This window comes from Sorex araneus, chromosome 3 (assembly GCF_027595985.1).
Source record: "Sorex araneus isolate mSorAra2 chromosome 3, mSorAra2.pri, whole genome shotgun sequence".
Classification (NCBI taxonomy): Eukaryota; Metazoa; Chordata; class Mammalia; order Eulipotyphla; family Soricidae; genus Sorex; species Sorex araneus.
In genome coordinates this window covers 193,614,985-193,628,534 of record NC_073304.1, presented here as the reverse complement: position 1 = coordinate 193,628,534, position 13,550 = coordinate 193,614,985, and the positions used below count along the sequence as shown (strand labels likewise).

At 42.2% G+C, this 13,550-nt stretch overlaps 1 protein-coding gene across 2 annotated transcripts in view; it reads right to left on the bottom strand.

The window, feature by feature from the left end:
* Window positions 1-10,497, bottom strand: part of BLMH (bleomycin hydrolase) — a 43,694-nt gene extending 33,197 nt beyond the window's left edge. The window contains exons 1-6 of one of the 2 annotated variants that reach the window (XM_004604999.3): window positions 10,174-10,497; window positions 9,637-9,834; window positions 5,646-5,755; window positions 4,550-4,691; window positions 3,902-3,990; window positions 2,236-2,328 (exon numbers count right to left, since the gene is read on the bottom strand). In XM_004604999.3, the coding sequence (XP_004605056.1) occupies window positions 2,236-2,328; window positions 3,902-3,990; window positions 4,550-4,691; window positions 5,646-5,755; window positions 9,637-9,834; window positions 10,174-10,186 (645 nt within the window). In that variant the 5' untranslated portion in view covers window positions 10,187-10,497. Of the gene's footprint in view, window positions 1-2,235; window positions 2,329-3,901; window positions 3,991-4,549; window positions 4,692-5,645; window positions 5,756-9,636; window positions 9,838-10,173 lie in introns of both variants that reach the window. The other variant, XM_055130986.1, reaches the window with a different exon arrangement.
* Between the last annotated feature and the right edge of the window lie 3,053 nt (window positions 10,498-13,550).

Below are 13,550 nucleotides of genomic sequence, written 5' to 3'. Positions count from 1 at the left end.
AGCTGGTTTGGGTTTGTGTTTCCTCTACAAGAGCTGGTCCAAACCCTGACCACTGTTGGGTGTGCCCCCCACCAGTCTATTCCAGGCTCTCGCCCTGTTTCCAAGTTCAAGTCATGTGCTTCCTTTCTGGTCCTAAAAAAATAATCCAACTTTACCCCCTCTTGAAGCTTCTGTACTTTATGTTCCCTCTGCTGATATGCTCTATAAACTCATCTTTGTGTTCTCGCATTAATTTTGTTACTATTGTCTCGGCTCAGATTTGACCTCAAAAAGGTCTTTCCCAATGAGCTTACAAACCACCCTGTTATTGGACAGTTTCTTGCTTATTTACTTGTGCATTGTCTGTCTTCCTCTACTAATTTGTAAAGTCCTTGAGAGCAGAAACTAGGTCTGTCTTGGTCGTTAAATGTACCCCTTAGTGTTTAGGATATGTTTAATAGGAATTCAGGAGGTACCTGTACAATTAATGTGTGTCAATTTTTCCTCCTTTTCACTGCTAATCTTGAAACTTCTTTCTGGGGAGAGGGCATGGTCTGAGTCTTTTTCATCTAGCCTCTACTCTTCTTCATGCTATAACTCTACTCTTAAACGACCCGTTCAGGAAAATCAGCTATCTTCATATCTGATGTCTGTAGCATTTCACAGTGATACTAGTATGTACATCTTAACATAGTTCTGCCACTTGTTTTCAGAGAAACAGATGTTGTCCAGAAATAGATGTTTTCCACAACACTTTTTTCAGACCTGTTCTATGTCTGTATTCTCCCTTGGGGATTTCAGTCATTCTTAAGGCTTCATTCATCTATACTGTAACTTATCCTGCATTCCAGAAGTGTTTCTGTATGTTTGAAATACAATTGTAGTTGGACAGTGCCATGAGACTAAGCATGCTTTGAATGTTTTTGATTCTAATCTCTCTTAACTCAAAAAACACCTCAAATGCATCTGAAACTTTCTCTACGAAAACTTTCCTTATCCTCTAAATAAAACGGAGTAAAACTCTTTGGGGTTAGGTATACCTGCATATCCCTTTAGATATGTACTTTATTTCACTTTGTATATATATATATTCTCGCCATCAAATTGCACGTTGCTTGACATGTATTATCTGCAACTCTTCCCATATAAAGGAATTCAGATATGCTTGACTGAATCTTTTGGAGGCGCCAATGTTTCACACTGCATGCCTTTAGAATGCCACTATCTATATAATCTATCAGAAATAGAACCAGGGGGACAAGGAGATATCAGAAAAGTTATACTACATAGACAGGCATCTGAGTTGGGTCAAATTCCAGCACCACATGGTCCCTAAGACCTGCTGGGTGTGGCCCTGGAAGCCCCTAAGCAACATGGGATAGCCCAAGCATTGCCTCCTCAGGCCCATGCTTAAAAAATAAAAACCATAAGGCCTATTATCTACGTAAGGACCCCCATAACTATCTTTCTAGCTTCATTTGCTCCCTATCAAACTCAGAATATGCCTCAGCTACATTAATTCTCTTAGGTCCCACCTTTGTTCTTGCCACTGTCCACAAAATTTCTTCCCCATTAAACCTTCATCTCAATGAGGAAGTCAATTCCTCCTTTACCCATTCTCCATTAGGAGTTATTATGATTTTTCCTGCATTTCTATTTTCTAAAACAATGAGCTTCTAGAGAGAGCAGTTATGACTTTCTCAACTCTGTATCCCTGGTGCCAAAATCAAAGGCATTCAATACTTGTAACATTTGCTTTTTCATTTGTTTGTATTTGGAGCACACCTGGTGATACTCAGGGGTTACTCCTGGCTCTGGACTCAGAAATTACTCCTGGCGGTGCTCATTAGGGGACCATGGATGCTGGGGACTGAAACCAGGTCTGCCACAGGCAAGGAAAGCACCCTACCCACTATACTATTGCTCTGATCCCTGAAGTATTTTTAATGACAATTTTTTTTTTCTCTCTAGCACACACTCTTACTCTCTTCTCTCATATGTCCTAAATAAAACAAAAGACTACCAAAACAAAGAATTTTAGAGGCCATGATACAGACCACTAAAATGGGGACTGGATGACATAAGTACAAGTCTCACACTAAAATGCAAAGTGTATACCTGTTTTTATACCTATAAATTAATTTTCAGTTGAACGTGGCAATTATTCAATGACTATGCCTCCTAACCTTTTAATAGATAGAAATATTCTGAGAATTATATTGAAGGGTAAAATAAAATTCAAGTAATTTTTGTTACCTCCTCCATCATGCTGTCCTGTGTGGCAGAAATTTCTCCTTTGGTTGCTCCACTCTGTACCAGGTTTCGTAGTCGTATACAGAATTCTCTCATCTAAGACAGAAACTCAATCAGCTTTCTAAACTTTACTCAAATTCAACTCAATGAGCCTAATAAATAATACTACTTCTATTTCAAAATGTAACAGCTAAAACCCAGAAGAGGTTCACAAAAGAAAAATGTGTTTTCCTCAAACAGTTAATTTAGGCATGTAGCTAAAAATACCTTCCATAAAAAGAAAGAACATGAATTACTCCCTAAAAATACTGATGCAACTCTTTCTGCTGCTCAGCAAAAAATATCTGTGACAGCAGATCCCTGGATGTTGGGGAAACATCTGATTCTATAATATCTATTACACTCAAGAGATGTGAGAACTTATTGCTCTAATGGATTCTTATTTAGAATTTTTCTGGTTTTCCACTTCTGCTTCTCTGCCAAATCATTATGCCTATGACTATGCCAATCCCTATTTAGTTTCATTTTTCTTGCAGTCTATTTTGAGAGATGCCTAAGACAATAATGACTCTGAAACTAAACACTATGCTAAAGAGACTCCCGCTCTCATCTGAATCGGAATCCAATGCTGTACTATTATTGATCTTTTAGTCTTTAAATAAGTAACCCCAGTTTCTTGAGTGGAAAATAATTTGCTTCTTACATTAGGGAGACAGTTACAGAATTAAAATGTAATCTTTATCCCATGGATGGTAAATCCAATTTTATTATTTTTTATTTTATTTTTTATTAATATAGGAGTACTGCTATTTATTCAGCCAATTTTAGCCTCAAAGATTAGGGCTGCAGATTTTGGCATCTCCTTGTTTTTAAGAGATGTCTGGCTGGCAGAGCAGTATTCCTAAAGGATTTATAATTCTCCTTGGGAAACTAGGTTATGTAAAGAAGAAAGAACCCTTTCAGTTTTCGTTACAAAAACAGAAGCAATCAAAAGCAGCTCAGCAGCTACATTAAATCTTCAGTGAGTAGACAAACCACAATGATGTGGTCTGGGAGTGGCACTAGAACTCAGCATCTACTTTAGGGAAGTCTCACAAATAGATCTTTTTGGCTTCACTAGTACATAACTGTTCTAGTCCACCTTCAAAACAACCAAGTGAGAGGCAGAGCAACCCAGTTTGCTTGTGGCACATATTAAGTGATTGTGGAACTTTTCCCTTGAGAATCCACAACAGCACCAAAATCCATAGAAACAAAAGTGGGGGAAAAATATATATATATATATATATACATATATATATATATATTTGCTTGCGCTTTTCTGGGTCACACCTGGCAGTGCTCAGGGGCTACTCCTAGCTCTAAACTCAGGAATTATTCCTGGCAGTATTTGGGGGACCATATAGGATGCTAGGGATTGAACCCAGATTGGCTGCATGCAAGGCAAAGGTTCTACCCGCGGTATTATCACTCCAGCCCCAAAAGTAGAAACTTTTTTAAAGAAAAAAAGAACTCATCCCATCTTGATTATTATTAAAGTTAATATGTAGCTACTTTGCTTCTGATCTTGCATATAAATTGTGTACACTGAAATGTCCAGTGTACACAAAAAGTCAGAAATTTTAATGTACATATACCAAACTCAATCCCGCCCTACTATATATTGTACCTTGTGATTCAGAATATCATTCATCCTTCTGGTTGCCTCTGTTGTATAAGATTCAGGGAAGCACCTTTTAGGGACAACACCATATTTTTCTTAAAGAAACAAAACAAATATAAGATAAAAGTGTACTCAATGTCAGAAACTAGCAAAAATAACAACTGCTTCAAAATATAGGACATGTTTTGCTTACCTAACTCAGAAAACTTAATACTCTTTGTTTCATATTAAAAAAGATTATTTAACCAATGCAAATATCTCTCTCATAACTAGTGCAATTATTTATCATCTCCATGAAGTACCCAGCATGATGTAGCTCCCTCCCCATTACAAATCCTTTTAATGAAAGCAGTTTCAAATAGTAACAATTTGAATGTGTTTCTTCATTACAGTAGCAGATAAACATTTTTATTAAAAAAAAAGTCTACTTAATATTACCTTCTCTTCTTTAACGCATCCCTCATAGTACCTATCTCTTTCTCATTTAAGATAACATAGATGAGAATAGAGAAAAAAATTTCTCAGTTAACTGCATACAGTTCTGGGAGAAGTATTCTACTCTGTGTTAAAACATCAGAGAACTAGCCTAGTCTAACCATAGATTCTTGCTTGATCACAGTGAGTTCTAGGTCCAGTAGTGTAAGAAAAGCTTACCAACAATATTGACAAGCATATCCCATTGCCCACCATCGTTTGCAGGATTCATTAGCAAATACTGCACCAGCCTACCATCCTCAGGCTCCTTTTTTTGGGCTGTGTCCACAAAAGCATTTAAGAAGAAATAACAGCGCTCAACCTACAGTAAAAGAAGTTAAATAAAATTAGAGAAAAAGAGACTGTTTTATTTTTTAATTAACATTATCAACAGAAGTCTTGGAAATACCATGGACTTAAAGTTATCAATACTTTTAAACTAAAGTCGCAATTAAATATCAGTATTTGGGGCCAGAGATAGAACAGTAGGTAAGACCTCGCCTTACTTGTAGCCAACCTGGGTTTGATTCCTGGCACTGCAGATGGTCCCTTAAGCACTGCCAGAAACAATCCCTTAGCTCAGTGCCAGGAGTAAGCCCTTAGCACAGCTGGGCGTGAAGCAAAAATTTTTAGATAAATAGCAGTATGTGATTTTGTTTCTCTGCAGCACTGGGAACAGAACCCAGAGCTTCACAAATACAAGCCAAGTGCTCTACCTCTTAACTACAGCCTCAGACTGGTATCTGGTTTCTTAGAATATTTCTTCTTGCATCTATGTGTATATATTCTAGTAGTTAATCTAAATCAAGGCACTGCTTTATTAAAAATCTGTAATGTAGAGGTTTCAACCAATACATATTAAATGGGTACATAGCATATTTCATTTAAAAATGAAATAAAATTAATTTACTGCTTTTTAGACAAGCAATACCCAGAGAAGGGGAATTAGGTCCTAAAAAAACCAAATAACCTAAGTGAAAATACTAAAAAGTTTCCCTACTACTTTTTAAAAGTGTTAAACATTTCAAGTAAGTTAATAAAACAAACAAGGAAGTGAACAGATTTATTATATCACTGCCAAAAGTAGCCTTCTACCAACCAAAAGCACTTTTCTGTATTTGAAAAGAATCAGCTTTTGATATTTTGGAAGTCAGAAGAATTGATGCCCCATCTATAATGAAATGAAAACTGAAACTAAGAGCAGGAAATGAAGAGGTTATATCTACTTAAGGCTGACATTGAAACAAACAAAAATCTTGTAAGATCTGTCTCATACCTTGTCCCAGAAAAAGAGGTAAGACTGACTAAACTCAAACTCTTCAATATTTAATTTTTTCATGAAAGGAAGTCTCATAACATTCAGACAAGAAAAGATCCAGCATCGCCCTGAAACAAAAAAGGACACCAAGTATGATAAGTGTTCATGTAGGTTACATTGTTCCAAATGTACTTTCAACGCTGAACCCTTGATAAGAGCTTGAACAATTTAAGACTACATCAGGAAGCACACAAAAAATTTTAAATGAAACGATTTGGAATATATATAACCACTATTTACAATATATATGCAAAAGTAATATTTTTTAAAAACCTTAAATATTATATAATCCATAAGAAATCACCTAAAAAGAATAGTTAGAGAAACATGGCCAGAAAAAGATAAAAATGGTAAAGAAACATTTCTAAAAGTTTGTAAGACCCTTAGAACATTAATTTTTAAAAAGATAATGCCCTTTTGGCAAGGGTTTGGGAAGCTGTATTATATACTATAAACCGATTAAACAGGTGCAAAATACTTGAGGATATTTTCTATTAAAAAGCTATAAAAAATTTCTACCCTTTATTTTTTTTACAATGCCAGGGATGGAATCCAGGTCTCACGTATGCATGACCTGCACTTTACTACTAAGCCACAGCCTTGGCCAAAAATCCCAATCCTTTTATCTTGAATATTCAGTATATATTTAAGATAAGGCAACCATAGGCCAACAGAGTGCCTGTGTGAGGCCATCCTCAGTTCAATTTCTGGTACTCCAAAAAAAAAAAAAAAAAAAGGATAATGTGACTCCAATATAAATCAATCCCCTATTACTCCAATGAGAATTTTTAAAAAGTTGTTCAATTAACTAGGTTATATAAACAATTACAGATACAAGAAACAATAACTAGCTATAAAATTTAGCTTAACAATTTAAATAAGCTTATACCAATATAAATGATATTAAATTAATGAATGACAAATAATTTAAATTTTATTCTAAATCATATTAAAGAAAAATTGTTTTTTCCACTTTCACACTTTTATACTAATTCCTATATTTTTGGGGGGCTGCACCTTGCAGTGCTCAAAGCTTACTCCTGGCTCTGTGCTCAAGGATCACTCCCTGAGTGATGCTGTGCTTAGGGGACCATATGTGGTGCCAGGGATTGAACCTGGCTGACCATGTACAAAACAAATGCCTTTCCCGCTGTACCATCACTCTGGGCCCTTAATCCCTACTCTTAAGATGAATATCGCCGCCATCGCAATTCCTATCCTTAGATCCCTCTCCCAATCATTATATCATCTTTCTTCTACTTAGCTCAAAGGAGCAAATGTTTTCATGTGTATGATGCTGATCTTGATATTTTTATGCCACACCAACCACATAATCACATTCTTTGTTTCTCCTGTAAGTAGATAATGACAAATTCCAAATCACCACCTTAGGTTCTAAATTTAGTGATCATTAGGACTATTTATAATAATATCCAAAAATTTCATGTGAAATAATGTCTGTATTTAAATTTTTTGTATTTAAAATTTTTTTGACTGGAACAATAGCACAGCAGGTAGCCCATTTGCTTGGCACTCTGATTCCTCCATCCCTCTCGGAGAGTCCGGCAAGCCACCAAGAGTATCCCGCCTGCACGGCAGAGCCTGGCAAGCTACCCAGGCTATCGAATTTGGCGTATTCGATGTGCCAAAAAACAGTAACAACAAGTCTCACAATGGAGACGTTATTGGTGCCCGCTCGAGCAAATGATAAACAATGGGACGACAGTGCTAAAGTGCTATTTAAATTTTTCGAATTTTTGAAAAAATTATTCCAAACTAGTACACACTGGAGTATTTCAGAATGCCTTTGCCAAATTATATTTTGCTTCAAAACAAAATTAACTGAGCATGCTCATCCTGAGTGTCTATGAGGTCTCAAATACTGTCTGAAGAAAAATTCAGGGGGAAAAAGCTAGACATTTGTTTTGGCACAAGTTTTCTACAAAAATAAAAATATGCCTACAACATATTGGTTAAAGAAAATTTTTTAAAAGGTTAAATTGCCTAACAATTTATAAAGGCATTTACCTACATTAAACACACACACACACACACACAAACATTCAGAATAAGAACCCAACTTTTTTTGGGGAATATATATAACCACTATTTACAATATATATATATATATATATATATATATATTTTGCTTTTTGGGTCACACCCAGCGATGCTCAGGGGTTACTCCTGGCTTTGCACTTAGGAATTACTCCTGGCGGTGCTGGGGGACCATATGGGATGCCGGGGATCGAACTCGGGTCGGCCGCGTGCAAGGCAAACGCCCTACCCGCTGTGCTATCGCTCCAGCCCCAAGAACCCAACTTTTAAGAAATAAAATTTTTAGACTTTTTAAGAAAAAAAATAAGAAACCAACAAGTAAAATTAAAAAAAAAATTTACTTGTTGGTATTTTGTGTATAGTCTACACAACAATAATTTTGTACTAAAAACAATTAAAAATAAGTAGGGTTTTTTAAGATATATGTCACTGTATCACTGTCATCCCGTTGCTCACTGATTTGCTCGAGCGGGCACCAGTAATGTCTCCATTATGAGATTTGTTGTTACTGTGTTTTGGCATATCAAATACACAACGGTAGCTTGCCAGGCTCTGCCTTGTGGGCGGGATACTCTCAGTAGCTTGCCGGGCTTTCTGAGAGGGACAGAGGAATTGAACTGGGGTCAGCTGCGTGCAAAGCAAACGCCCAACCCCCTGTGCCGCTGTGTTATCACTCTAGTCCTTGAAAATACAATATATATGTAAATACAGTATACATGACCCAATCTGTTTCAGACCAACATATCCAGCCTTTCCCAAGAGGTCATTATCATTGACATTGTTACATTACTAATTGGATCATTTGTAGTTTGACATTCCATACCGCCACAGGCACTTTTTACAAAACATTATGCAATATGGTAACTTTTGTTTGTGCAGTGGGGCGCATCCAAGGAGGCTCAGGAGTTATTCCTGATAGTGTGGTGTTCCAAGGACCATAAGGGATGCCAGGGATGACACCTGGGTCAGCTGTGTGCAAGGCAGGTGCCCTACTCACTGGAGCAATATGCTGCTCCAGCCTCAATGTCCTAACTTTTGGGTTAAATTATCTTTATCAGAGATATAATTTACATAACAAATAACACATATATCCATGTTAAATGTATAATTTGGGTTCTGACTGGCCCCAAACAAGCACTGATTAACTGAAGGCATATTTAAAAATAACTCGGGGCCAGAGAGACAGTCCAGGTTTAGACACCTTATTTGCAAGCAGCGACCCAGCTTAGATCCCAGGCACTACATATGGTCCTCTGAGCACCAACAGGTGTGGCCATAAGACCTAATGATGATAATGATAATAATGATAATAATAATAAGAAAACACTGGGCGACCTCTTTCCCTGTTCCCACATTTGTATCTGGCCTCAGGACATTACAGCATCCTCTGGGCATGCACAATCTGATTGGTTCGTTTTGTACCCAAAGCACAGGATCTTCGAGACAATAATATAACACTCGGCGACCTCTTTCCCTGTTCCCACATTTATATCTGGCCTCGGGACATTACAGCATTCTCTGGGCATGAACAATCTGATTGGCTAGTTTTGTACCCAAAGCACAGGATCTTCGAGACCCAGGGCTGCCATCACATAAGCCCTGGCCAGCCGAGTGTGAGTTACACTCGGAGTCAGGGAGGATCGCAGACTTGTCACTTTCAGGGCCCACAGCCAACCTGCCAACGAGCCGAGCCGCAGATCACCCAAACAATGCACGGAGCTAATTGTTTCCCGACCTGCCCCGACAGGCGCCAGTTCTCTAGGAACTGCCCCCAGCTTCTCCCGACACCGGGGTGCTCCCCTGAGCCCCGGGCTCCTGCAGACACCGCGGCCAACGCCAACCAACGCCGCCGCCAGCCCCGTCCAGCGCGCAGGCGGCTGCAGGCGCTCACCTGAGCTCTTCTGGTTGGTGACGGGCTTGCCCTCCTGGGGGACGACGTGCTGGAACACATGCTGAGTGCCCTGGACCGTGGCCCTCTTCAGGCAGATGTCCAGCAGGTCGTGGGTAGTCCCGACATTCTGGGCAAGTACGAACTGGGGATCGGAATTCAGTTTCTGAATCAGCGCAGCCACCTTCTCCGAATTCAGTCCTGCTGCAAAGACCACACGGGGGAACGTCACGCCCGAAAGCGGTCGAGGCGGGCGGCCCCGGCACCCCGACACACACACACCCCGAAACACACACACACACCCGGCTCTAACTTCCTAAGGGCACCCGAGGGGACCAGCGGGGCGCAGACACCCTTCTTCCACATCCTCGCCCAAGATGCGCGCTCCCTCGCGGCCGCTCCAGGCCGCCTCCCCCGGGTCCCAGCCCCGGCCCTTTCCTCGCCGCGGGGCCTCCAGGGCCCGGCCACCCCCCAGGGAGGACCCCGGCAGGGCCTCGGTCTGGAAAAAGAAAACAAAAAAAAGAAAGCGCGGCGCCTCACCGACGTTGTTCATGGCGCCCACGCTGCCGGCGGGGAACGCGCGAGTCTCGTGGGTCTTCAGGCGAGCGCCGCGGTTGCACTGCGGGCGCTACCCGGGCGGCCCAATTTGCCTCTCCCACCCCGGGCGCCGGAAAAAGGAAACCGGTTCGGTGGCGGCGGAGGGTTGAGGCCAGGAAACGGGGTCCGCGGAGGGACAAAAGTCCCCCCCTCGCGTTGCTGAGTCAGCGCCGTGGGGGCTGGCCCCGCCTGGGGGAGGGCCGACGGGGGCGGGCTCGCTGACGCGCTCCGGCCCGCGGGTCCCGGGCTGGGCCCGCGCGCGCTCCCCGCCGCTCCGCTCCGCTCCCCGCCCCGCGCCCGGGACTCCCGGCGGTGATCCCGCGGGCTGGAGGCCCCGCGCTCCGGGGAGCCTGCGCGGTGCCGCGCGGCGCCCGGGCGAGGGCTCCAGCCCCGGGAAAGGGACCCGAGCGAGCCTTTCGGGAGGGAGTTGGAGACGCTTGGAGGGAGCTCGGGGGCCGTGTCGTGACGCCCGAGCTTTAGGAGGGCTCCACTCTACCAAAATTGTACCCAAAGGCCTTGCAAGCATCTTTGGCTGCTTGATCGCGGCGTTTTTTGTTTGTTTGTTTTTTGTTTTTTCCAGCGGCAACTTGTTGCTTGTTCGACCAAGTTCTGGTCTTTGAGGGGAAATTGGAACCAAGCACTTTGCCAGCTACTCCGAAGCCGTTACCGCGATTCTACAAACAACACAAGGGCTCATTTCGAGAAAGCCACCTTTTCTGGCTTCTCGGAGGCCGTGAGCGTGGCCTGCCCAGCGCGGCGCCTTGTGCGGTGCCTCCCAAGGATTCTGTGTTGCTGGCCCCTCCGAAGCCTGCAGATGAGCGCCCCCTGCACCCCAATCTCTCCAAATCCCCTGCCCACATTTCGAACAGACTCACTTTAAGCCTATTTAACCCAGAGAATGGGACCTGCCAAGGGGCAGCTGAGTCTGGGAGACAGAACACAACCACGGAGTGCATTCGGGATGTCCTTGAGAGGGCCAGAATCTCGTTTTATAACCTTAGTAGCCTGGGAGCGTTTGCCAAGTGTACTCATGTCTTTGAGGTGTTTTACAGACCCTGCTTTGTAAAATAACTTTGTAAAATTCTGCTTCTGTACTCTCCTGCCAGCTAGCTGCTTGCAAATGTCCCAACCGCCACCAGATACTCTGTAAAACGGAGCTTTCTCCTTTGTTATGAACCTAGTTTGTACAGAGCACAGGCTCCACTGGGCCCTCTCGGGTAATATACCAGTGTGGTGCTCAGGGGTTACTGCTGGCTCTGTACTATGACTCCAGCCCTTGAAAACCTTTTATTATTATTTTAATTTATTTAGATTTTTGGGTCACACCTGACAATGCTCAGTGGTCACTCCTGGCTCGTACTCAGGAATTACCCCTGGCTGTTCAGGGAATTGATCCCAGGTTGGCTGCGTGCGAGGCAAACACCCTACCCACTCTACTATTGCTTCATCCCTCGCCCCTGGAGACTTTAAATCTTAACCTTTGCCTTAAGAAAATCCCACTGTAGTGAGAAAGAGTTGCAAAATCTCTTTTAGAGAAAGTTAAACTATCATACCAAATAGTGCTGTAGAAGCAGTGTTCATAAGAACCAGAATTCGCTGGTGGGCGGGTGGGGGCAGTGGGGAAGAAGGTGACAAGCAAACATAACCTGAAAGAGTGGAGAGTGGTGGGATTTAGGAGATTAAAAACCAAAAAACCTAGTAAGGCACCAGCTACTATACAGGGTCATTAAAACTCAGAACAAAATCCTCTTCAAGAAATAGCATCGTAGCCTCATGTGGTTAAGATCAAGGAAGGTGGCGGGGCAAGGTGTAGAACTGGAAAGGTGGGTCTCATTCAGAAGATGAAGGGCTTTATACACCATGCTGGAGCACCTCGATGTTATCCTATGTCTAATTAGAAGGCAAAAATGTGTTTTTAAACAATGGGCAATATGCTTAGATTTCTGCAAAGACAGAAACCTGATGGCTGGCAGTGGGGAGGGTGGTTTGGCACGCAGACCTGCTGGATCTGAGGAAACTGCTGCTGGATCTGAGGAAACTAGCTAGAAACCTGGTTTGCATTTGGCAGATAATGAAAGCCTTACATGTGAGAAAAAAAAATGGGCCTGTAATTCGGAAGTTTGGGGCAAAATGAGAAGACAGATGGATTTTTTTTTTTTTTAAGCACACCTGGTACTGCTCAAGGACTATTCCCAGCTCAGTGTTCAGGGTTTGCTCCTCGAAGCGCTCAGCAGACCATATGGTAGTGGAGGTTGAACCTGGGCTTCCAGTTTGCAGAGTATGCGTTCCAGCTTGTTGAGCTATCTCACCGAAGAAGGATGGATTAACTAAGAGACAATACAGAGGAATAGACGTGTTTGCATTACGTGTGTAAGCAGATCATGAGTTCACTCTGGGTGCTGGCCAGAGTGGTGAACCCATAGGATACCTGGAAGGAAAGTCTAAGAGGTAGATGAAAAAAATGTCTCTTTAGGAGATTAGGCAGACCACATAGGTTAGAGTTCGAAGCATGAAGGTTACCAACAAGGTTACATATGGTTAAGCAAAGAAAGATACGAGAACCAAGACTCATATCCCTAACAGAGCCCAGGGGTCACAGCACAAAGCTACCAGGCTGAGTGAGGACAATGGCTCCTGAAGTCCAGTCCACACTCTGCTTGCTGACTCATGCATCCTGGGCTTATTAGAATAAATGCAGGATTCACCACTTATTACGAGAATGCGTAATAACATTATGTATTTCCCAACAGAATTGTGTTGGGTGTATGGGTGAACACAAGAGTAGAAAAAAGAAAAACCAGCTCAATAGGTAGGAAAATATATGAAGAGAAATCCCTTCCTGTGTTGAAATCCCAGGAAGACAAGGTCATGAAGGGAATAAGGTGGGAAATGGGACTGAAATCTTCACAAAAGCCAAGTATGATTGAGTTCAGCAATCACAGAGGTGACTTTAGTGAGGGCAGTATTGGTGGCAAGGTGGGGTGCACAGCAACCACTCTGTACTGGAGAGGAAGGAAATAGCAGGGAGAATCTTTTGACAGGACCAGGGCTGTACAGGATGCTAGAGCTGTAGATCGGGGAAGCTCTTCTGAGAGAAAAAGAGAACACCACGTCTCCTGGGAATATCAAAGTTCAGAACCAGTACAGATGAGAGTTTAAAAATGCCAGAACAGGAGTCAGAAAAAGAAAAGAGATGGAATCACTGGAAAGGTGGGGGGACCAGTTTTGCAGCTAGAGCCACCCTTTACATGCCATATATGATTATATTTCCCCACCCTGTACTCAGAGATTTCTATCATCTCTTTTATTAATTTTACATT